Source organism: Chlamydotis macqueenii, chromosome 5 (assembly GCF_036417535.1).
Source record: "Chlamydotis macqueenii isolate bChlMac1 chromosome 5, bChlMac1.mat, whole genome shotgun sequence".
Lineage (NCBI taxonomy): Eukaryota > Metazoa > Chordata > Aves > Otidiformes > Otididae > Chlamydotis > Chlamydotis macqueenii.
The window spans coordinates 66310140-66334563 of NC_141560.1; the positions used below are offsets into that span (position 1 = coordinate 66310140).

Sequence of the window (24424 nt, forward strand, 5' to 3'; positions counted from 1 at the left end):
CTTAGGTAAAAAGGCCTTTTCTGAACAGTCAAAAAGCAGGAATCTTTCACTCATTTGACGAGTAAAAATCTTAAAAGAAGCTGCAGCGGAGCTGGAGAGATTAACATTCTTTGGTGGACTGGGAACTCTGATCTTAGTTTTATCTTTTGTGAACTCAAGTCACAGTAAGAGACAAAGGTCAGTTAAACCAGAACTTTATACTCTTCTACAATGCAAACATACAGGAAAAGAAAACAGTTTTTCCAGGAAGTAAAAGCAGTAACATGATTTTGCTCTGGACTGAGTACCAAATTCCACAACCACACTTTGAGAAATGCAAGGCGTAATGTTTTATTTAATGTCCAGATCCAAGCAACAGGTTCTTTCCACCTAGGTAAGATCCAAAAGCCCTGATCATAACCTCCACTCAGTGGGAAGCTTAGTTCACGACGCTTTGGCTAAACACTGAGTATTCCAGCGCATCTGAAACCTTATGTTACGGAAGCTCAGCGCCTGTTACTTTGCTTGAATTTACTGATTCCTCAAACTAAAACCACTACTTACCACCTCAAACTGACAGAGGTGAAAGCCCACAAATCCATAATGCCCTCAATCTCGTTTGTCTGTGTTAGCACTGACAAAGACGTAACACATTAGCTGCTTACTTTATAAATCTATTGACATCACTGCCTAAACAAGTCCAACACATTTATGGCCTCATCTGTAGTCAACTGAAATAAAAGAGAATCTTTCCACTGAAGTAGAAATCGTCTTTTAATTCTATTAATTCTTCTATTAATCCACTTTCCACAAGAAGATAAGTTTGCCTATGGACACAATTCTGAAAGGGGAGAAAGCGATTTGGCCTATTTTTGTACACTTCCATGATGCTGCCTATTTAAAAATTCACCACATTCACTTAATTCAGCTTTCTTTCACATTCTCAGGAGAGCAGTTTGAAAAGGTTCACTAAGAAGCTGATATCCATTAATCGGCCTATTTTGCAAACTCCATCAAAGTGCCAGACTACTGACTAAAGCACGTAGCAGCACTGCATCATTCTCACCTATTTGGTGATCAAAGTTCAAGCAGCAATAGTCTCTCTCTTTCTTTTTTTTTAACCCTCAGATTAAGGCTAAAGAGGAAAGTTTTAGTCTGGGAAACAAATTCTAACCCACATAAGTAGAATCCTCATGCACAAACAAACTGTATTTTGAAGGTTTACAGAAAAGCCATTTTTTAAAATGCACCTTTAACTGTCCCTGATTTCTCTTCATGAACCTAACTGGTAACACTGATTTTTACCTAAGGCAATTCTTACCACTGACTTCTGGGACTTATTTATAAAGACTGTTTCCTTTCTTGCGTGTAGCTGAACATCCTAATCAATTACACTTCTGTAAACACAGAATACCTTCACTGATCTAATTTGGGATTAGATTTCAGTGATCTAATTTGGGGTTGACGCAACTAACACAGGCATATTAATGAATTAAGCAAAGGGCTACCATTTAAATATTTTTTCTGTCTCTTCAAAGAGCATAGCTGTTGTCAGAACTGGTGAAACATCCATGCCAAAGTTTAATACAATTTATTAAATTGTATTAATAAATACAATTATTTACACTGAGCCCTCCATGTTTCTTCTCAGTTTAAACCGAGGTGACGTGAATGAAAACCAGCACATCTCTTACACTGAGAAAGTTACTGCTGTCATACACAAATGTGCAATAATATCAGCACATGTATGTGTAAACAATTAGTAAAAAAAAAAAAAAAAATCTTAAAAAAAAAGTGAAGCAAGTTATAACAGTGAAATCCCATGCTTGCCTATGCAACGAGACCAATTACACTGAGAGAGTACAGTAGCTTCAACTGGAACCTTACTGAGACACACGATTTTCTTACACGATTTTCATGTCAAATTTTTGGTCTGTAGTATGATTTTGGAACACTTCGATATTGTTTTGGAAGAACTATCAATTTCACTCACATTCCCAGCAGCTATCTCTCAGAAGATCTGGAAGAGCCTCTCATCTATCACATATTTTGAGCATCAGGAAAAATCAATGCTAAAACATGTGAGAGGTGAGCAGAAACAGCTTTCTGAAAGCAGGTCTCTTTCCTTCAGCACGAAGTTATGATTTCTAGTTCGATGCTACATTGACTGTAAGCAAAAAGATCTTTCACAGTAGTTATGCAAGGTCCACTAATATCTGTGTGTACTTCAGATGGGTAATACACAGCCAGGGAATTAAAAAATTAATTAATTTTGGAACTTGCAAATTACTACTCATGTGTGTATATACAGATTCATTTTGCAGTTGCAAGGATGGAATTATTCTAAGAGTAAGTCTTTTCCTACTTTCTTTGACTTTAATTAAAGTATCAAATGACATTAATGCAGGCACAAATTGCCCCAATTATAGCTATTTTTCCACATTTTGAGGGGAGGGTTTTTTGCGAGATTGGAACAGTTTTTAAACATGAATATCTAAAGCAATACCAACAACATAACAACTACAGCCGTGACAATACTGAATAACATGACTGTACAGGAATAATAACTGAATAATATTTCAAAGAAGTTTAAAAGACATGCTTCCAAGTGATTGTATTATGAAGGATTGTTATGGGAAAAGGTTATACTGAATGTATGAAAAAATACTTCTCTGTCTTTAGTCTCTACTTACTGTTAGTCTAAAAGGTGAGAAAGTACCAGGATTTTATGACAGCATGTATTTCTTTAGTCACATTTAGTCTTCTCTTTCAAAAAAAACCTGGCAGTTCAGGGTGAGTACAGCCTTTCCACACTTAAATACTGCAAGTGTAACTGAAGAATCATTAATTTATTATTATTTCAATTCAGACATAAACTTACCTAAAAATGGATCACTGTATTCTGTATTAGACAGCTTAAGTAAGTTGTTTTCCAAAGTCTCCATTACTTTAGCTGGAATAAATGCAATATTCATATCAGCATCCACGTGTACTTTGTAAGTAAAAGATACATTTTTTTAAAGCTGTCAGCGACTCAAAAAGAAAAACATTAGGCTGAAATTTTGAAGAGCACTTTGTACTGGTGGAAAAAAGAACAAGAACAAGATCACTTTAGTGAAGACTTTCACTCTATCCATGAGAGACATTTAACTCACTGAAGTAACTTACTAGATTAATAATTAGTGCCTAACAACATTAAGGAAGGACTTATCAAAATTTAGTAGCAGATGCCAGTTGAGTATATTTATTCTATAAAGGTTCACACACAGCTGGCAATAGTTTGTAACAGTTAACACACCCCGTGATTGAGATCTCCAACTAGACTAGTCTCTCTGTTAAAATAGAAACCCTAAAAGAGAAGTAGTTCCTTTTTCTAACATAAACTAAAATTAATAGGGATTTTTCTCTCATTCCCTCCATATGACTCTTCCCTGACTCTGCTATTGATGAATGAATACATCTGCTCCTACGTGTTCATACTTAAAGATATTTCTTGCTGAAATCCTCCAGGACAGACTACAGAAACCTTAGTGCTCTTTCCCAGCTTACAAGAGCACTTCCTTGTCTTGTTTTCACTGAGAAAGAAATAATCTCATAATTCAGAAAAATAAAAGAATAATTAGTTTATGCTTCACTTCAAACATTATAGAGATTAACTCAAGAACTTGGTACTATGGTTCTTCTAGCCATTTTGTGCAAAAACATCTCCCAAGAAACTGAAGCTACCTAAACAAATCAAAGCTTATCAGATGCCCCTGTAATTTAAAGATGCTCAAGAATTATACCTAAGACCCTACAGGACTTCAAACGATGTTCCCATAGATCCCTTCCATTCCCAGTGTTGGAACAAGATCCTGAAAGAAAAAAAAAACTCTCTTACCTCGTTCTGACACTACATCCACTGTAGCTGTTGATGTCCCTGCACTTAAAGGCTGAGGCCGGGGCTGTGGCTGCGCACGATTTGGCTGCAGAAATGAGGAATGCTTGCTCAGACTCTGAGGATGTGTTTGGCTCTGGGCTAGGCATGGCATAGATCTTCTAGAGGGTTTTAATGGATGCTCTTTCACTGTCTCACTCTTGCTTGTATTCATACCTGAAAAAGCCAAAAGAAAAAGAACATAAGCTCTGTGATATTAGGCAATGACAAAAAAGACAGCTGATTATGAAAACTCAAGGCTATTCATCCACTTACTAAGTAACTCTCCAACTAAACAAAAATGTTTAAAATATTTGAAGTTCAAAGAAGAATACAGAGCTGGGAACAAAATATAGGAATTCTTCACCTACCCTACCATCAAACCCCCAAGATTTGAATTCACAATATTCTAAATCAGATGATTCTGTGGTAGGCATGTCACACAGTTATTTGGAAGCAAACGACAGCACCTAGCATCATCCACACTATGACTGCTGAACAAAATTTTAATTTGCTGGTAGAAATCAATAAAACTCCTCAAATAAGCAAACAAACAAGCAAGCAAAAGCTGTTCGAAAGCTTCCTGACGGACTCATGAACACCTTCTCCTTTCAAACGCAGCTCTTTGAGAGTTCTGATGACTCTGCTAGCTGCTCTTAGTTTTTCTTCTGGGACACATGCCCAACTGGGGTTTTCACATGTGTTGCCTGGCTTTCGATTCAGGTGCCTACCTACAGACAGATGCACCAGTCAACTGTGTGGTATCAGTGAAAACATTTGAAAAACAAAATTGTTAATTTAAGTGAAAAATGTGATTTGGGGATCCCTGTTTCCAATGTATATTTTAAAAACTATGCAAAACTCATCCCATCTTAACATTACAAACATGAGTTTCTCCCATCTTAACATTACAACTCCATGTTTCCAAAATATATATCTCAATTTTTTTTTTTTATAATTAGCATGGTCTCTATTATATTTCCTCATTGGTGACAGAGCAAACTTAATGTAGTAACTGCTTACATTGTCTGTCCACAAACAGGAGACTGGCTACCTTTCCTAAACTTATACTTACATTAGCAGGGACTAAGAATGTTATCTGTCATTTGAACGTATGGAACTCATTTTCAACTCTCTGAATTCTGAAACAAGTTTCACTTTATGTTAACTGTGATCCTCACTAATACTAAACTGCAAAAATTGTAGAGCAGAATCATAGAATAGTACGGGTTAGAAGGGATCTTTAAGGGCCATCTAGTCCAATCCCCCTGCAAGGAGCAGGGAATAATGTAATAGTAATTTATAAAATTTCTATTTTTACTACAAATTCACAGGTAAACACTAAATTACCATTACCCACAAACATGGTCATGATTCCACTTTAGTCATTATAATTAGATATATTTCTAATATATATATATATTAGATAGCCCCATCCCTGGAAACGTTCAAGGCCAGGCTGGATGAGGCTCTGAGCAACCTGATCTGGTTGGGGATGTCCCTGCTCCTTGCAGGGGGGTTGGACTAGATGACCTTTGAAGGTCCCTTCCAACCCTAACCATTCTATGATTCTATGATTCTAAATATTCAGCTTTAGCAAATAACTATTTAATAATGCTTATAGAACAATAATATGAATTTATGACTGTGACTCTGCAATAATTATGTCTTATGTTGTATTTCCACATTGAGCTCAAAGGATAGCTTAGAGGCACTATGAAAACTTAAAATAAGTCTATTCCTGAAAGACTCTTGGATACTATAAGGTGTGAATTTAGTAAAAAACCAAAGAAGCTAAAATACAGATGCTAAGGGCATTCCATTTTGTAAAATATTTACACTTCCTTTTCAAAGCTACAAAATTAATTTCCCCTTCGTCATTAATGAATTATATTAATGCTCTCAATTCTTTTACCTATTGGGCAACCTTTGTGAAAAAACACTGTAGAAGCACATGGTGGCAAAACCCCCCACATTTCAAAGTCAGTTAGAACAAAACAGTTGGGACAATGATTTGGAAAAAGATCAACTCTTACAGTTGTTTCTAAGATACAAGGAAATCAAGTAGCTTTCCTAAGTTTCCATGGAAGACAAACTCATTATTCTACGCCTTCTGACTCAGCCTAGGACCTTGATTCACACTGTCCTTGTAAAAATTGAGTAATTCAACACTGAGCAAAATCTAAGTGCATTACTGAGCTAATCTACTGTACTCAGCTCTGTGATGGACAGAGTTTGTTTCTCCGGCATTTGCTTACGCAGTACCCCAGGAACTGGCAGGTGAGGCAGTAAGGGGCATGGTGGCATCCTGCAAGCCGGGTAACTACTGTAGTGTTCCTGAAAGCTGGGGAGCAAAAGAGCCACATCACATCGGGGCCACGCTGTTCGTGCAGACGAGGAACCATGGCGTAAAGCAGGGAGCAAGCAACCATGCCGCAGGTAGAGCTGAAGGAGCTTGTGAATGACAAGAGGCAGCTGGGCAAGTCGATCTTTGCCACTGGGCAATTGCTTGTTACAACTTAAAAATATTTTTTTTTAAAAAAAAGCAAACATATTTACACGTCAGCCAAAGTCTCATAATGCCCTCACTAGTTCAGTAGTTCATGATTCACAGGAATTCTTAATTTTTCATGAAGCTTTAAAATTGCTTACAAAATTAGAAACACATTTTCAATGACAAACGCATTGTATGTTGGGGTGGGTTGGCCCTGGCCGCCAGCTAAGCACCATACAGCCACTTGCTGGCCCCCCACAGCAGGAGGGGAGAGAGAATGGGAAGAGCAAGAGTGAGAAAACTCATCGGTTGATGTAAAGATAGCTTAGTAAGTGAAGAAAAGAAGAAGAAAAAACTAAACAAAACAATGATGCAATGGCAATCACTCACTACCTCCCACAAGCAGACTGATGCCCAGCCAGTCTCCGAGCAATGACTGCCTCCCTGTCCCTCAGATTTTATTGCTGAGCATGATGCTCTACAGCACGGGACATCCCTCCGGTCAGCTGGGGACAGCTGTCCCGGCTGTGTCCCCTCCCAGCCTCCTGCCCACCCCCAGTCTGCTCGCTGCAGAGCGGAGCAGGCCGCGGTGCCGTGCAAGCACTGCTCAGCAAACAACCAAAACACCGGGGTGTTATCAACACTGTTTTAGTTGCAGATCCAAAACACAGCACCATACGAGCTGCTATGAAGAAAACTAACTCCATCTCAGCCAGATCCAGTAGACACATTCAGAAGTTAACGCCAGAAATTTTTGCTGCTCTCTTGTTCAAACGCCTCAAGCTGTTCCACCAAGAGCAATACAACGTGGCCTCTGAGAGACTGCTGCCTTTCCTGTCGAAGTGAACTATGCAGAAACACACCACAGAAGAAAAAATATAGTCCCCAAAATACCTGGGAAATCTTTCTGAACAAGGATATTCACATAAACAAAGATTACAAACATATATTAGTATTCACCTCTACCAAAAATACAAGGCTAAAAAAAAAAAAACCTCACAAAACATCCATGGTTTCAATGCCAAGGAAAATTAAATACATGGGGTTTGCTATGAAGAGTGCTAAAGCCTCCTGTCTGTACAGGATCAGCAGATCCTCTGTGATTGCTGTACACAGTGTCAACGATCCTCAGAAGATTAGTGTAGAGCGCCTGTTTTACTACACTATTCCTCTGCTTGACAGCACAATTTACTCTGCAGCATGTTCTTATAAATCTTAGTCTCTTTGTGATATATATTACCTCTCACTGACTGTGCTAGAAAGAAATAAGCAATCTAAACATTGCTGCTGCTTGGAGTGCCACGAATGTCTAAGGAGTTTTCCCCATCAAAATCTGTGCCAGTCGGAGAAAGATGTCACACTCAGTAAGTCTCTCTCGTATCTAAATCTCAACATACCAGTCCACAAAGAAGGTCCTTCGATTGGCAGGATACTCTCCACATTTAACTATAATAGCTAAGGTTCAAAAGAGCCTTTCATTTAAAAACTTCCCTGAGCTCACACAACGTCCTTTGCTTCAGTGTGAGTGTTGCTCTCTCAAGAAATGCAGAGCTGCATTAGCCCATGGAGGACAGTTCTTCCAGATCTGCAGCACAGCGCAACTGTTCCTGGTCAGACAGATGAAGTATTAATTTAACAGGAGGTTAAGGCAGGCAGAGGGAAGCTTCTGGTGCCTCAGAAGGTACCAGAAGTCTTTAAATAGCTATAAGCAGAAAGGACTCCGCTGCTTAATTATTCTGAAACAGCCTCCGTACCAGAAGCGCAGGCAGCGGTGCTGGGCTACAGCGCTGACCGTGCTGCGTTCAGAACAGAGTGATGCTGCCCAACACCTCTGCTGTGCTACCTGCAAGGCTTCCGAGAAGCATTCTTTGGAGCTCTTCCTAAATAGGTGTGTTTATCAGACCAAAGCCTACAGTAGTTAGACACAGCAATGGGTAATAAAGAAGAATATTTTAAAAGCTGTATTTCGTAATTGTTCTGGATGGCTTTAACGATCAATTTCTTAAGCAGTGTCATTAATTACGGACCCTACCACATAATTATTACCGTTGCCAAAAAAAGAATGTTTCTTGCACCTGTATTGGAGTCACTGTGTGTAGCAAGATGAATCACTTTATCACCAAAGAACTTTATGGTAATGCAAATCACACACGCTGTCATTCAATTTTAACAACAACTTAAGCGATACATATAAAAAAAAAGAAGTATAATGCTTTTATGAGGCACTGGCTCAATTTAAAAGAAAATTACTCCCCTTTCTCTCTCTCACTGTACATTCCTCTAACTGATTCCTTAATACCACGCTGCTTCTGCTTGGAGAGAGTGAATCACAGCCCAGTAACCTCAGAGCACGTGCACTGTTATATCAGTAGTACGAGCTACCTTCACAATTAAAATTTAACAAGTTAATTCATTCTCTGCAAGTGTGTCAGAGTCCAGTTCTGTCATATGCCAGTTTTGGTGGCATTTGCTCTTGCATGCCAATGCTGACCCAGCTGTGGCAGACAAACAGCTTACGGCTGACATCATCAACTGGGTCACTAAATTGATTCACTGAAATTATTTTTATTCCTTCCCCTTTACTCCGTAGGGGTGTTTTCTAGAATCTGTACCTTTCCAACTAGAACTTTGCTACACAGACCTTGCTTGTTGAGGGACATTTGGATCTGCAATAAAAGGCATATATACACTTAGGGTAGGGGAAAAAAAAAAAAAAAGGACACTTGTTTTTCTCTCTATTCAAATTGCATTTATTGGTTCTTTCCCTACAAAACATTCCTCTGGCACTTAGCATGAGTATGGAAATGAGTACAGCATGAGTACAGAAATTTCTCACATTGGAGAAAAAGGTGCTTTAAGATTATGGTTTAAGCAGATCCTGCCTTTTATTTTAGCTCTTCTGCCTTGGAAAGTGTTCCTTCCGAGGGGAAGCTGGGGATTCCTGTTATGTAGGCAAATCCCTGCATGGCTCAAAGCCAGAATAGCCAGCTGTACTACATCTTCTCATAGCTCCCTGGCAAAGCAGGCAGGAAAGATGGAGTTAGAGTACGACGAGCTTTTCTGATCGCTAAATCAATATGCACAATTTACTGCATGCTCAACATCGTGCCAATCTAGGAAGAGTCTAAATGAAGCCAGCTCTCAGACGCCTCCAGGTTTGGCCAGTAGAAACAAAAAGGGAAAAATTCTCCTGTGCCTCATTTTGTGAAATATAGATATAGTTAATAATTTCTTTATTATTAAGAGAAAAAATATTTTATTTGTTTCTTATTTTATATGAGGGAAGTTTGACAGCTAGTCCATGTGCAAGGTTAACCCAATGCTGGCAGCACCCTTAGCAAGGCTGGACCAGTGTTAATTTCAAAAAGAACAGCCCAGTAGCTATTGCCCATTCAATCCAGCATAAACCTTAGCATAAAATAGAAGTAGCAACCACATAAGTCCAATCAATAGCATCAGTTTTATAGAGATGCAGTAGATAATAATGTCCACACACAGTATCAACAACATGCAGTTCCTACCAACTCATGTCATCACAAGTTTGCTTGGTAAAAACAACTTCTTAATTGTAAAAAAACTCCTGTGAAGCCTTTGGCTTCACATACCATACATCACTAATTAAAATGAAATGTCATTCATAAAACACGTTAAACAGACTGAGAACTTGATACATCTCAAATGTTTCTGTCAACGCCATCATCATAATTAAAATCTTTAATCACATAAAATACGAAGAAAAACTTGCAGCAGTTTTCATGACATTTAAGTTTAATGTGAAAACATATTTCTACAATATTAAGTGTAAAACAGCTCAATGGATGTAACAGGTACTTACGGCTAAAGAATAAGCTTACCCTGACTGGCAGGTGTTAGCTACAAAAGAAAACTTAATGTAGGATAATTACTCCTAAATTCTGAGAAACAATAACCAAAAGATACTTAATAATGAGGAAATAATAAATTATTTCAGTAACAGAAGTATTCTTATCTGTTTGTAATACCTTAAAAAATACAAAGTGTAGTCAGTGTCACATATTAGACCCATATTTGAGTAAGTCAGGAATGTACCCATACGTTCATTTTCTATATAAAAGGTAGAATAAAAAAAAACCAAACAAAAAAACAAACCAGCATCAAGTATTCTTATTAGACTAACAAACACACTTTAAAAGCCTCATCAAAATTGGAGAAAATTAAGCAATCCTTTTCTTGTGAGAAGAAAAAAAAACCAACACCACGACACACTAAACATGGGAGAAAACAGTCCTCAATAATGAATTCTATTTCGCTTCAATATTATCAGTATATCATGAAAGCTTATGAATCTCAATTTTCTAAAGGTATTTTTTCAGATCAGCTTAACTGCCTTTTCCATCATGAAGTGAACAGGTCAACATAGAATCATTTAAGCTGGAAAATCATAGAATAGTTTGGGTTGGAAGGGACTTTTAAAGGTCGTCTACTCCAGCTCCCCTGCAAGGAGCAGGGGAGCGTCCCTATACTCTTCCCAGGATACTGGTCCTTGCTTCCACCACCTGTGCACTTCCTTCCTGCCCTCTAGTTTGACCAGCAGGTCATGATGCAGCCATGCTTGTCTCTTGACTTCCTTGCCTGCTATCTTACACCTGGAGATTGAGAGCTCTTATGCTCTCTGGAAGACATCCTTAAAGACCTGCCAGCTCTGTTCCCCTCCCTTGTCCCTGAAGGCAGTTTCCCAGGGAGTCCTATTGACTAACTCCTGAAGAGCTGGAAGATTGCCTTCCTAAAATTCCAGGTCTTGACTTTACTCTTTGCCTGACCCATTTCCCTCAGGACTGCAAACTCCACCAGTGCATGATCACTGCAGCCGGGGCTGCCTCCAGCCTTGATGATCAGCTCACTTGCATCGGTGACCAACAGGTCCAGCATGGCATCCCCTCTGGTACGGCTGTCTGTCACCTGATTCAAGAAGTTATCCTCAATGCATTCCATGAGTCTCCTGGACTGCCTACAGCTCGCTGTGGTTGGGGTGGTTGAAGTCTCCCAGTAGAGCCTGTGAGTGTGATGCATCCTGTAGCCGGAGTAAGGTGGGTTCGTCAATAGGCTCCCCTTGCTCAGGCGGCCGGCCTGTAGCAAACACCAACCACAAGGTTCCCTGTGTCACCTCGGTCTCTAATTCTCACCCATAAGCTTTCAACCTGCTTGTGCCTATTCTTCTTCTTCAGAGACAGCTCTTCATACTCCATCCATTTCTTGATATAAGGGGCAACACCTCCACCTCTCCTGCCTTGCCTGTCCCTTCTGAACAGCCTGTAGCCATCGACAGCCACACACCATCCATGGGATTCATCCCACCAGGTTTCCATAACGGCAACTAGGTCGCAGCTTTCTAGCAGCACAGTGGCTTCCAACTCCTCCTGTTTGTTGCCCACACTGCATGCATTGGTGTAGAGGGACTTCAGCTGGGCTTTTGGCCGTGTTACATCCTTAGAGGAACAGCCCTTAATTCCTCCGAGGCATTTCACCAGTGTTTCCCTGTTGGCTCCTATTGCCTCAGGGATCCCTGGTTCATCTTCATAAGACTTCAAGTGTGCTGCATCGTACCCAGCAAACCTCAGAGCCATCCCGTTCCTCTAACCTTGGCATGCCATCCCACAGCTTGTCACAGGCCAGTCTGATATTATCCCCCTCCAGCTTCAAGCCTAGTTTAAAGCTCTGTCAATGAGCCCCGCTAACTCGTGAGCAAAGGTCCTCTTCCCTCTTTGAGAAAAGGTGAATCTCATCTGACGCCAGCAAGCCTGATGCCATGTATGTCATCCCATTATGGAAAAACCCAAAATTGTGGCAGTGACACCAGCCACAGGGCCAGGTGTTCATAGACTGAGCGCACGTGTTCTTTTTCCAGTGTTACCATCCACAAGTGGGAGGAGAGAGGAAAAAATAACCTGTGCCCCAGGTCCCCCTACCAACCCTCAAGGCCCTGAAGTCTCTTTTGATCACCCCTGGACTAGGCATTGCAGCCTCATCGCCACCCACATGGGAGAGCAGTAATGGGTAGGAGTCCGAGGGCCGTACCAAGCTAGGAAGTTTCCTAGTGACATTCTTAACCTGGGCCCCAGGGAGGCAGCAGGCTTCCCTAGGAGGAGGGTCTGTCCTGCATATTGGACCCTCTGTTCCCCTCAGAAAGGAGTGTCCTACAACGATAACCCATCTTTTTTTTTTCCCTTGAGGTGGTTGTGACAGGGGGGTATGCCTTTCTGACCCTGGCAACTCCTCTGGTGTAGATGGAGTGTCATCTACATCATCCATGGGGTGGTCCTCTGCATCCAGAGCCTCATACCTGTTGTACAGAGGCACCTAGGAAGGCTGGGTGGGCAAGGAGGGAGTTCACCTGCTGCCCCAAGCATGAACTTGTCTCCATTCATTCTTCTCCTCTAAGCTACTACCTTCTGCCAGGCAGGAGGAGGATACAGGATTCCCTTGAACTAGGGTTTTTACTGATGGTTGTTCCTGTCTCAGGGAGGCCAGATTATGGTTCCACCAGTCTATCTCTTTCACAGACTCCCTGATGCTCCTTAACCTTTCTACTTCCTCTTGTAGCTCTGAAACCAGGCTGAGTAGATCGTCCACCTGGTCGCACCTCACACCGCTGTTCTCACTACTGCCACACATCACCAGTGAAAGGCTCTGGCACTCCCCGCAGCCTGAGACTTGGACAGATGCAGTTTCCATAGAAAAAGATCATTGAGTCAAGAAGACCTTTACATGGACAAGATCAGCAAGTCCAACGTTATTCCGATTAAATGTTTCAAATGTAGCTGCTGGGTGAGTATAACTCCTAGGCTAGCCAATAAGTACATCCTGAGTGACAGCAAATCATGGTGATTATATTTTTCAGTTTCCTCCCACTACACAAATAACACTGATTTATGAAGATGTTTATTAAATAATATGAGGTTTAATGGTATCATCAATCATGCCTTTGAAGACTTCTTCCATTAAATACTATGATTTTACCTCAACCTTTTGCAGTTTTGAGTATTGCGAAAAGAGGAGCATAAACAATTAAGTAAATTGTAAATGCCTATACTCGTGCTAGCTTTTGTCTTCTCTCAAGTTAGGCACATGAGAAATAACTTTAAATCCAGAAGAACAACAAATGAAAGGGAAAGGAACTGGTGAAATTATCTGAAAGTTCTCCAATACACACAACAGGACTTAAAAAACAGATAGTGCGTTCAATTAATGATTATTTAAAACACACTGAATCCTGGTATAACAGTTTTCAGAGATGGTGAATTTTTCCCCACAGATCTTGGAAATAGCATCAACCTTTTGTGCAAGCCTCAGTTTCTATTTTTTTATTTATAGCACTTTATCTATTAAATTAAGAAATAGAAAGCTATTACTGTATTTACTTAAATAGTCACAGATTTTGATACCAGATCACCTTTAAAAAAAAAAATTGACAAGCTATTTAGAAAGAACTACTAAGTACAGCACTATAAGGAAGGCTAAGGAACCCTATCAATATTTCAGCTTTTTTTTCCTGACTAGACAACAGAGCAGCACTCAACTTTCCAACAGCACTGTAATAACAGCAAACACAAAGGCTTAGAAGTCACATTAGCCCTTTTGGCTACAAGCCTTCCACAGAGAGTGATCTTCTTTTATAAATAGCTGCCCCTTGCAAAAATAAAAATCCCTTTCTGAGACACTGTTTCCCAGGAAAAGTCTTGAACTTCTGTACTGAAATGCTTACTGTTGGCCAGCCCTCAACTTAGTAAGAGAGTCAGTCCTCATAACCCCTGCACGCTAGCGCAGCGATGATTTTACATATGCTTCCAGGTCACTACTAAAAATACCAGCTAGGTTTAAAAATGGTCCCTAGAGGACTCCACTGGGAAGAAAACTCTTCAATAACTATTTAACTATTTTTAAGCTTTATATTCACGCTTGGGTTGGCATTTGATATGCCCATTAATACGGAATTCTCTTTACTCCCTAGCAACATCATCTTCACATCTTCACCTAGGCATCTTCCCTTTCTGCCAGGGGAAGCAAGCCAATAGTGCCACAAAACCAAAGGATTTAAAGAATGTTCATGGCATTCCTCCCATTTAAGTTATGTTTGCAAACAGGATCCCTGGAAACGTTCAAGGCCAGGTTGGATGAGGCTCTGAGCAACCTGATCTAGTCGAAGAAGTCCCTGCTTCTTGCAGGGATGTTGGACTAGATGACCTTGGAAGGTCCCTTCCAACCCTAACCATTCTATGATTCTCTGTTTCCCGTAACTTTGATTGCAAACTCTTTTCAAACAGTTGTGGTCTTATTTTTCTCATAACTATAACAAATGCAGAGTGAACAACAAATAAACAAAGTGTTGTGGTTTTGTTTACTGAGGGGGGGCCTAACGACACGAACAAAAAAATCCCCCAAGTACAGATCTACTGCCGTGCTTTCACAGATAATAAAAAAAAAAAAAAAAAAAAATTACATTTCTTCCTTTATATACCTTTTGCATTCAGGCCACTGAAGCAAAGACCTATTTCCTTGTGGAAGCAGGAGGAAATTCAACTGCCAGAATCAAAGAATTGCTTGCAAGCTACACAAACCTCTCCTCCTAAATATAGCAGGAGGTTGGCCTTGCTTCCACACCGTGACTACCAGGATAATTCCTGTAATGAGCACCTGTAAAACTGAAATGAGGTCTATTACTCTAAACAGCTTTACCTTGATAAAAATTACATAATTAACTCACAGATTCAGAGAAAAAAAAAAAAAAGAAAAAAAAAGTAGTACAGACATGTTTTCATTTGTGATTTGAAAGTACGTATCTACAAAATGCAGAAAAGTTGTTCCAAATTGCAAGATTTGTAGAAGAACCCAATAAAATGCCAATAGTTAAGGGTCACTGTATTGAAACATGCTTAGAAATCTCTCATGAAATCTCTAAGCAGTCCCATTATACCTTAATGCTTACAGAATTAGGAAGAAGTTAGACAACTGTGTGTCAGCCCCAACAGCTCTTACTTGAAGTCTTTTAAGCCCCTGTATGGTGTGGGTTGCCACGTATACACAAAACACCTGTTTTTCCACATTCTCACCCTTTACTTCTTCATGCTGTTTTCTTGATTATCTAATACAGGCCCCAAATCTATTCTTTCTTTGTATTTGATTGAGAACTGCTTTAAGACCATTTTCTCACCTTTTCCACAAGGAAATGACTTTCAATTAAACACATTTTAGTTCATGGATTTTGAGAGTGTCAAAATTGAAATGAAAAATGGAAATTTTTTGGTCTACAAAAACTGTATGCAAGTTAAATACAAAATGTTGGGTTTAGTACCGCATCAGTAAGGCGGGACTCATCCAAATTTAACACGATACAGGACACTGTTCATTTGATACAAAACTTGCAGATTGTCTCATGATCACCATTACAAACAAGATTATATACTTTCCTGACATCACCCATGTTAGTAAGATGTACTTTAAGCATTTTTAAGTGTCTGGTTTGCAGATAATAGCCAATACATTTGATCTTTCCTCATAAAAGGCAGAAGAAACACAGTTTTAAAGTGAGGAACAGTTCAGAGAGGCAGAATGGATTTTTTTTTGCCACGAGGGTCTGCTTGCCGTTAAAAGCACAGTTAAGAAAAGTAAATAGTTTTAAATAGCCATTTCATTCTAAAGCTTTATGCAATACCTTTTATAAAGTTTACCTCCATTAATATCTGGTCTTACCTAATTTGAAGTTTTACAGAATGAAATTAGTGTCTGACTAATCAACAATACTTGCATGCGAATAAAGCAAAATATTTTTGTGCTTAAGTGAACATGTGAATTAAAAGGCTTCAGAAGGCTGCTGACTAGTCTGGAAGATCTCCAAAGTTGTTATAAACATATCTGCCAGAAAATATTAAAAGTCCAACAAAAACTTGTATTTTCTCCCCCAAACCCAATAACCTAGTAAATCACTGGATGTTCCTCATCAAATTAGCCTATTCCCTGGGTCTCATTCTTGGAATTTTTCAGAAAAGGCTTTCTCAAAGCAGCCTCAGGAGACCGGCACTGGTACAACTGAGTTGACTTAGCAACAACATAATGAGGTAAAGGAAAAAGAAGAAAGTGCATAATTGCCTTTTAACAGAGCAAGATAGAGCTTAAACGCACCAGGCATAAAATGAACAGGTATCAAGGGTTTTGAGCCAGGTTATAGAATTTACTTACAAAACTGCAAAGAAATGGAGTGAACAGCCCAAGAAGGTATGAAACTCAAGGTGCTGGTGCTTTCTCCCACTTGCATAAAAACGTGGCTCCACTTCCCTTTCGCTTTAGGAGATGAAGGGTCTGACAGCAACCAGCTCCTTTATAGGCAAGATGAGTATGAAACGTCTTTATTTATCTTCTGTGTTCTGTCACAGTTGGTCAAATTAGAAGCTAACAATTCAGAAGTAAGGTCCTATGATTTAACTGAAATTACAAGTCATGCAACAACAAAGCTGTTCAGGTAAAACAAAAGGCAGAGTATATTACCAAGCCATGTTATCGTGTGTACTTAACTAAAAAGTCAATGGGAATATGATTACAAAGTTCTGGTTTGGCTCAGCTTTCTGCATCTATCTTTGCAGAACAATATATAAAAGCTGTATGAGATCTGCCTTTGGCAAAAAGGGTAATTCACTGTACAGAGCAAATCAGAGTTCAAAAGAGCTGTTCAGTCAGTAGACTGCTAATAACCCAATATTCCTCAGACTTTGGCACAAATCTCTCTGGAATTTAGTTCTGTAAGAAACCACAAAAAAAAAAAAAAAACAACAAACAAACAAAAAAAACCTTGCAGATTACTAGAGTTTTTATTTAAATTCCAGAAATTGTTCCAAAAGTAGGAATGGCAGGGTAACTACACATACATCGGGTGCACAGGGCTGCTTCAAGTCTTGCCCTGAGCAGTGTTTAAGCATTTACCAACCTACAATAAAAGAAGTAGTTTATTTTGGTCATCATATTTTCAGTCATATCTGGAAAACCTTTTTTTTTTTTTCCCCTCCTCAGATTTCATTTACCGAGACAGACTCGGTTGCAGTTTGTAACAAATGCCAAGCTCTTGGTTCTGCAATTCCAATTGAAAGGAAACCTGCGAGGAGGTTGATCACATTCAGTTGAAAAACTGATGCAGTCAGGCACTCAGGACAACAACCTGAGGCTTGCAGTATTTCCAGCGAAAAGTGGTGCAATGAAACTGATTAAAAACCTGAATTCACGCCAGTAGACAGAAGAGATATGTTTTGGGATAATATTCTGCTATGGATTATACCTGAATGTACTGAAAAATAATCATAAAACTAGTATTCTAAGAGAAAAATCCAAATATTTTTGAGGAGGATTAGTGAATACTCAGTAGATGGACTGGTGCAAGGAAAGAGATGGTGGAAAAACACAAGTAAGATAAATTTTGAAAACAAATGAGTAAAAAAAACATCAGGTTTAACATTTCTTTTGGTGTGAAATAAAAAAAAAGCTCTTAACATTTTCACATTTTTCAAAATGATAAGATGAAGAGAGATCAAAGCAGACAGTAAGTGACAGTTTTGCATGGACGGACAACGTAGCAGAAGTTAAAAGCATCACACATTGCTAAAGAGAGACTTTTGTGCGCTGTGCAGGATGGATGGTCCTTTTGCACGTAACGCGGTCCTGTAACCTTCAAAGCTTAGCATGGTAGCGTTGCTTGTGGCCAGGCAGTTTACAGAATACACAAGACGGAGAATAAAGCAGTGCAACGTAAAATAAACTATCTATTTTTAAATGCAAGTATAAATACAATCTGAATAGCTGCAGGGAATAAAATATATATAAACATTTACTGAAGGAAAGATGAAATTTGGAATGAGACAGTACTATATATCATAAAGGTGTAATTAATGTGAAAAAAGCATTCTCACTTTTGTGGAGATTAAATAATTCAAAATAGATATACAAGTAGTAAAAGTAAAAAAAAACCTGAGATATTCAGAAGAAAGCATTTAATAGCATTAATATGCTGTTTAGGTTGAGGTAATTAAAAAAAAAAAGTAATTTAACAATGGTAAGACAAACCAATGGTACTGAGGAAATAATCTGGAGAGGTTTATCTGCCTTCCTTCCTTCTCCGAAGGAGCCATTTCATTCAGGTGGAACTCCTCATCAAAAAATTCAGCCAAGTTAAAAAAAAAAAAATAAATAAATAAAAATCCAAAACTACCCCCACAGAAAATAACAAATCCATATGACTGAAAAAAAAATCTCCAAGCCAGTATGGCAATGTCGTACTGAAAGAGTATAAGAAAGAGTATAAATTCAAGGTAAAAGACAACATAAATAACCAATGCCAAAGTTCCTAGGTTTGACAGAAAGTGTACCGTACAACTGTGTAATTAGTCGCTTTTTCCTGTCAAATCTTTGAAGCCTCACCCTTTTAATTCCTTCTTCATCCTTTTTTAAAATTCTGTTTCTAATTCCAGAAATCATTCTAAACTTAACTTATAGCTATTACCTCAGTTATAAACTACTTATTACCATTTCAACTTCTCCTCCCACCATACCTTTTCTTCTGTCAGCAAATAGGAGAAAGGCTAAATTATTTCTTAGTATAAGGAAAAAAAAATAATGGGAATTTTAATTTTTCTAAGGGGTAATGAAAGAACATACATACTATTTTCTACATTGTGTGCTGCAGTATAGGTGCCTGTCAATAAAACTGTACAAATATCTACAGTCTAATAGGTATTTGTCGCAGTTCAAAAAAAAAACAACAACCCAAATCATCCACATTTTCTGCTTCTAATTTCATCCCTGTGGTCATATTAAGGCAACAGAATTACTAAAATACAGTTAAGTCTAATTACATGTTAAATCAAGTTTCAAATAAACACACTGTTTAAACAGGGATATCCAAGAGATAGTAACACACGTAGCTATTCCTGAACAAAAAGTTAGCCTAGTGAGCATGAACAAGGACAGAACAAGTTAGTTTTAAAGATACTGAAACTAAAATCCATTATTTGAACACTGTATTAATACAATAAAGAGGGTTCACCCTTTTCCAATCTTTTATATTAATTACCTTGCTGCTTTTCTAAATAACTTTTTTTTTTTGTAACTTGTATTTTTTTCTGGTCATCTGTCTAGTAAGAGGAAAAAGAGAAGGAACTCCTCTGGCACCTTTACACTGATCTATGATTTACACTGCGTAGGCAAATGAAAGGGTCTATGTGTTTTCTGGACGGTGCACTGACCTAATAACTATTCACCAGGGAGAAGGTGCTGCACCTTATCCATCTCTTCTCGCACGCCCAGGGACCTGGCCACCACGGCAGGGGCACTGCTCACAGAACACGACCCTGCAAAGAGCTCAGCCATGTGATTTTATTTAAGCACATCACTACTCCGTTATAAACACTTTGAAATTGTAGGAACTAAATAAGCATCTGTTTTTGCTGCACAACCATGTGTGTAGTTATGGTGCAAGTGCTGCTCTTAGTCAAGACTTTAGGGCCAGAACCCAGTTACATAAACTGAAAGATGCTCACCAACATCAGCTGCAGGCAACGAAATGCAACCAGGTTTTAAATGCATTACTCTTATACTGAAAATAAAATAGATATTCTTTGCTAGGTAGGACCTTACAGGCCCCTCCAAGAAATCTAAGCTTTACTGTAACAGCAAGTGGAAGCTGAAGGTCACAACCCACTTCCTGAGATGGTGCGACACCATCCCACACCACTTGCACCTCTGCCCTGTCTTGCAGAAAGCACTGAGAGTTGTGCTACTGAATACCAGTTTCCATTTTAAAAAATGACTTAGCTGTTTCAAAAACATTGGAAAAAAATACATTTGCTAATGCTAAAAGGAATTCTGACATTTTCAATGAATAGTTATCTTGCCCCCATGTTTTAGACTAGTATAGCTGAATTTGCAAAAGCCTTGCTTTTTAAATGCGTAGAAAAATACACTCACATCTGGTCAAAGTACGAACTCCCAAAAATCTCTAGTATATGTTAGATAATTTGTTCAAGAGCCATGTGCTTCATCCACTCCACCCTCCACATTTTTAACCTTGCACACTCCTAATTCAGGCACACTGCAGCCCTTCTGTCCAGCTTTATTGATGTACGCACTGGGGAACTCCGTGATAAGAAGCTGAAAACACATTGCTGGCATCCAGGAAGAATGCAGGGGGGAAAGGCATGATTGCAGTCATATAAAAGAGATTGAAAAAGGAATCCTGGTTAAAATGTCCTGGAAATATCATGACCATTGCAAATATAAACACCAGTCACAAAGAGAATACAATTCTCTGAGAGAAGGCTTGCTCACATTAATTATTTTTCATGAGGTCTTCAAATGGCAGGGATGGGTAGATGGCTGGTTGCACACTGCTGGCAAGAAAGAACACAAGACCAGTAGACACCAGTATGCATTTCCCAGGGACAAATCTGATCATACTACCCCTATTTCTTTCTAAACTAGAACAACAGGCCTCAGGGATGGGGAGAGGCATATTGTATATCAGCTACCTTGATTTAGTAAGGCTTTTGATTATACTTCATACAGAATTCAGAGACCATGCAAAAGTGTCACAGCATGGATGAAAAAACAGTTGGCCCTTACTCTGAAAGATTTAAAAAATAGTATTTTTTTCATTGGAAAAGTATGGCACAATTAATATATTTAAATTCTTAGCATTTCATTTCTGAAAGAAAAAATGGATCACTTAGTGTACAAAGGAGCAAACGGGATGGAATTAGCAGTAGCACACATGTCCGATGAAGCTGCATTGAACAAACAGGGGTCGTTCAGTCACTAGATGAACGAAGACAGACGTGGTAACAGTCTTCAAATACCTCAGCAGTTCTGTATTTGAAAGGGAAGCCAATTGTTCTCCCTGTCCACAGCAGTGCAGGAAAACAGCAATGAGTTCAAATCACAAGAAAACCAACTGAGTTACACACTTGGAAAAACTTCACAGATAAGGTTAGCTATCCCTAAAACGGAGAGCATAATAACACTTTTATAAAAACTTCTTTTTTTCCCTGTTTAGAAAAGGTTAAAAAATCTGTTAGAAATAACACAGTAATCCTAACTTGTGGATGAGGAACGGCCTGCTGATCCCAAGAACATCCTTTCAGCCCTACGCTCAGGAGATGCTGCGGTTCGGTTAAGAGGCTTGAGGCTTCCCTGCTTAGGTGTGCGGGCAGGGGTCAGGCTTCAGCATCCTTCAGGAGTGTCTGAACCACGCTCCTCTAAGGTTGCAGGTTCTTTTGCAGGCAACTGCAAGAGAGTTATTAAATGCAACAGGACGTGCTATATGATATCTGCAATTAAAGCTGCACAAGCCTTTTATGTTCTGGCTTTTCTGCACTGAGTAGCACTGTACAGTCAACAAAAAAAAATACCAGTAATGGCATGTGAAACAAAATCCAGCAATAACAGTAAAAATAAGACTTAACACAGCATTATATCAAATAGAGTATGAAAAATATCAGCTGGCTAACCGGCTATTTACAGCATGTGGTCAACACACTGGAGGGGAGGGATGCCATCCAGAGGGGCCTTGACAGGCTGGAGAGGTGGGCCTGTGCAAACCTCATCAAGTTCAACCAGGCCAGGTGCAAGGTCCTGCACGTGGGTCGTGGCAATCCCAGGCACAAATACAGGCTGGGCGGGGAATGGATCAAGACCAGCCCTGAGGAGAAGGACTTGGGAGTGATGGTAGATGAGAAACTCAACATGAGCCGGCAACGTGTGCTTGCAGCCCAGAAAGCCAGCTGCATCCTGGGCTGCATCACGAGCAGCATGGCCAGCAGATTGAGGGAGGTGATTCTTCCCCTCTACTCTGCTCTTGTGAGACCCCACCTGCAGTACTGCATCCAGTTCTGGAGCCCTCAACATAAGGAGGACATGGACCAGTTGGAGAGGGTCCAGAGGAGGCCACAAAGACGATCAGAGGGCTGAAGCACCTCTCCTACGAGGACAGGCTGAGAGAGCTGGGGCTGTTCAGCCTGGAGAAGAGGAGGCTCTGGGGAGACTTTATAGTGGTCTTCCAGTACCTAAATGGGGCTTACAAGAATGACAGGGAGAAATTTTTTAGCAGGGCCTGTTGTGATAGAATGAGGGGAAAAGGTTTTAAACTAAAAGAGTGTAGATTTAGAAACATTCATGGAAACAATCAAGGCCAGATTGGACGGGGCCCTGGGCAACCTGATCTGGTTAAAGATGTTCCTGCTCCTCGCAAGGGGGTTGGGCGAGATGACGTTTGAAGGTCCCTTCCAACCCTAACCGTTCTATGATTATAGTTACAGTTTATGTTCATAGTGATTTCCCTATCAACTTTTATAATCTTTTAGGAACTGTTTCTGAGTTATGGCCACAAACTCCTTGTTTTCAATTCAACACACTAAGATCACATCTTCTAGTTTCCCTTTACCTTCTATGTTAAGCTAAAACCATAGCATTATTTTTAAGTTGCCTTCAACAGATGACTCAAAATTCTTCTCCAGCCTCTGGTACTCAAAACTACATAAAATACATTAGTCAATAAGTTTTGAAGAAATACAAAAGGCTAGAGAAACCAGAGGAAACCATCCCTGCAGATGTGCTCACATGGTGCTTTTAAGGGTTTGATGCAAGCAGAGTCATTCCTGCAGATGGCCTAGTTTTTACAATAGTTCCATTAGGACTCACAGCCTCACAGGCTTTATCTGAGCAACCAAAACAGTGCTAGAGGCTTTAACTCTTTCAGAAGGAAGCTGTGGACCAAACTTTCAGAAGAACTTTGAGACATGATAGAAAATAAGTGTCTGGAGGGGTTTGTTCTTCATTTTCTTGTGTGCTTCCACAGCCGAGGATCAGCCAGTCCTCCTGTTTGCTTAACTTAATATTTCTCTTCTACTTTTAAAGAAGACAAATGAATTTGCTGCTGAACTCTGTGATAAGCTAATCCGTAATTGCCCAAAATTTCATACTACGTTTCACATGAGGATTTAATGGCTCAACAGTGAGGCAGTCAAATAATCTCTGGATTTAAGAATCCTTAAGTACTTATCTACAAAAGTGACACTAATGGCTTCAAAGCTCTTTGTGTAGAGTTGAATATGTATTTATATGGTCATATGCATTTCAGAATGCATCTAAATACTTCTAAGATAACAAACACATAATAATAGTACACAAAGTGTACACCGAGCTGAGACCAAGAACCACCATGATTTATGTAGTGATGCAAGAAAAACTCCTCAAGTGTATGAAGAGTAAACTCAATTAAAGGAAATCAATTCAAATCTCTTAAAGGAGGACAAAAGCAGTGAATCATATTGAAATCACTCCTAACACTTTAAACAAACACAAACTGAAATTATATTATCCATTAGATATGCACAGATATGTAAATATAAGGGTTCAGGATCAGAAAATCCAGTTTTCTTGCATGTCTGTCACTGGCTTGACAGACAATCCCTGTTGAATGGAGAAATCTTACAGTCATCTTGCATGAAAAATTGATTCCAAGTGTACATACACTGAGAGTATTTACTGGGGAAAAATAAAGGTCACTGTGAATTTCGTTGTGTGCTCACAGAAGTAAGGGTTAAACTTTCACTATTTTTCTCTGTGTATAGGAGGGCTTAGCTCATTGTCTGAAAACCAGCCAGGATCAGAGTAGATAACACTAGTGAAATACTACAATCCTACTCCCATGTCCATATAGTATGTCTTTTTTGTTGCTTAAGGCACATATACTTAAAGCTGTCAATTTTGCCTTCAGAATTTATGATTAATGTTATCTTAACATACGATGTTTGAATTTAGTTCTGGTTGGAATTAGTACTCTTCAGTCCTAGATACACAACAAGCAATTTATCATAAGATAATTCAGAATCTAAGTGCTGTGCAGGAGGAAGGCAATCTGCAATGACCTTCATAAAATATTTAGAGGTAAAACCTGTTAAAGACAGCTAGAGCATATACTTAGCAACATGGTTCACATTTGGAAAAAGAAAGAAAAAAAAAAAACT

General features: G+C 39.3%; 1 protein-coding gene across 1 annotated transcript in view; it reads right to left on the bottom strand.

Annotated features, from left to right (window-relative positions):
* ANO3 (anoctamin 3) overlaps window positions 1–24424 on the bottom strand; it is a 196128-nt gene that overhangs the window by 76394 nt on the left and 95310 nt on the right. Inside the window, exons 2-3 of the mRNA XM_086748795.1 lie at window positions 3860–4072; window positions 2861–2932 (exon numbers count right to left, since the gene is read on the bottom strand). Of these exons, the coding sequence (XP_086604921.1) occupies window positions 2861–2932; window positions 3860–4072 (285 nt within the window). The remainder of the gene's footprint in view (window positions 1–2860; window positions 2933–3859; window positions 4073–24424) is intronic.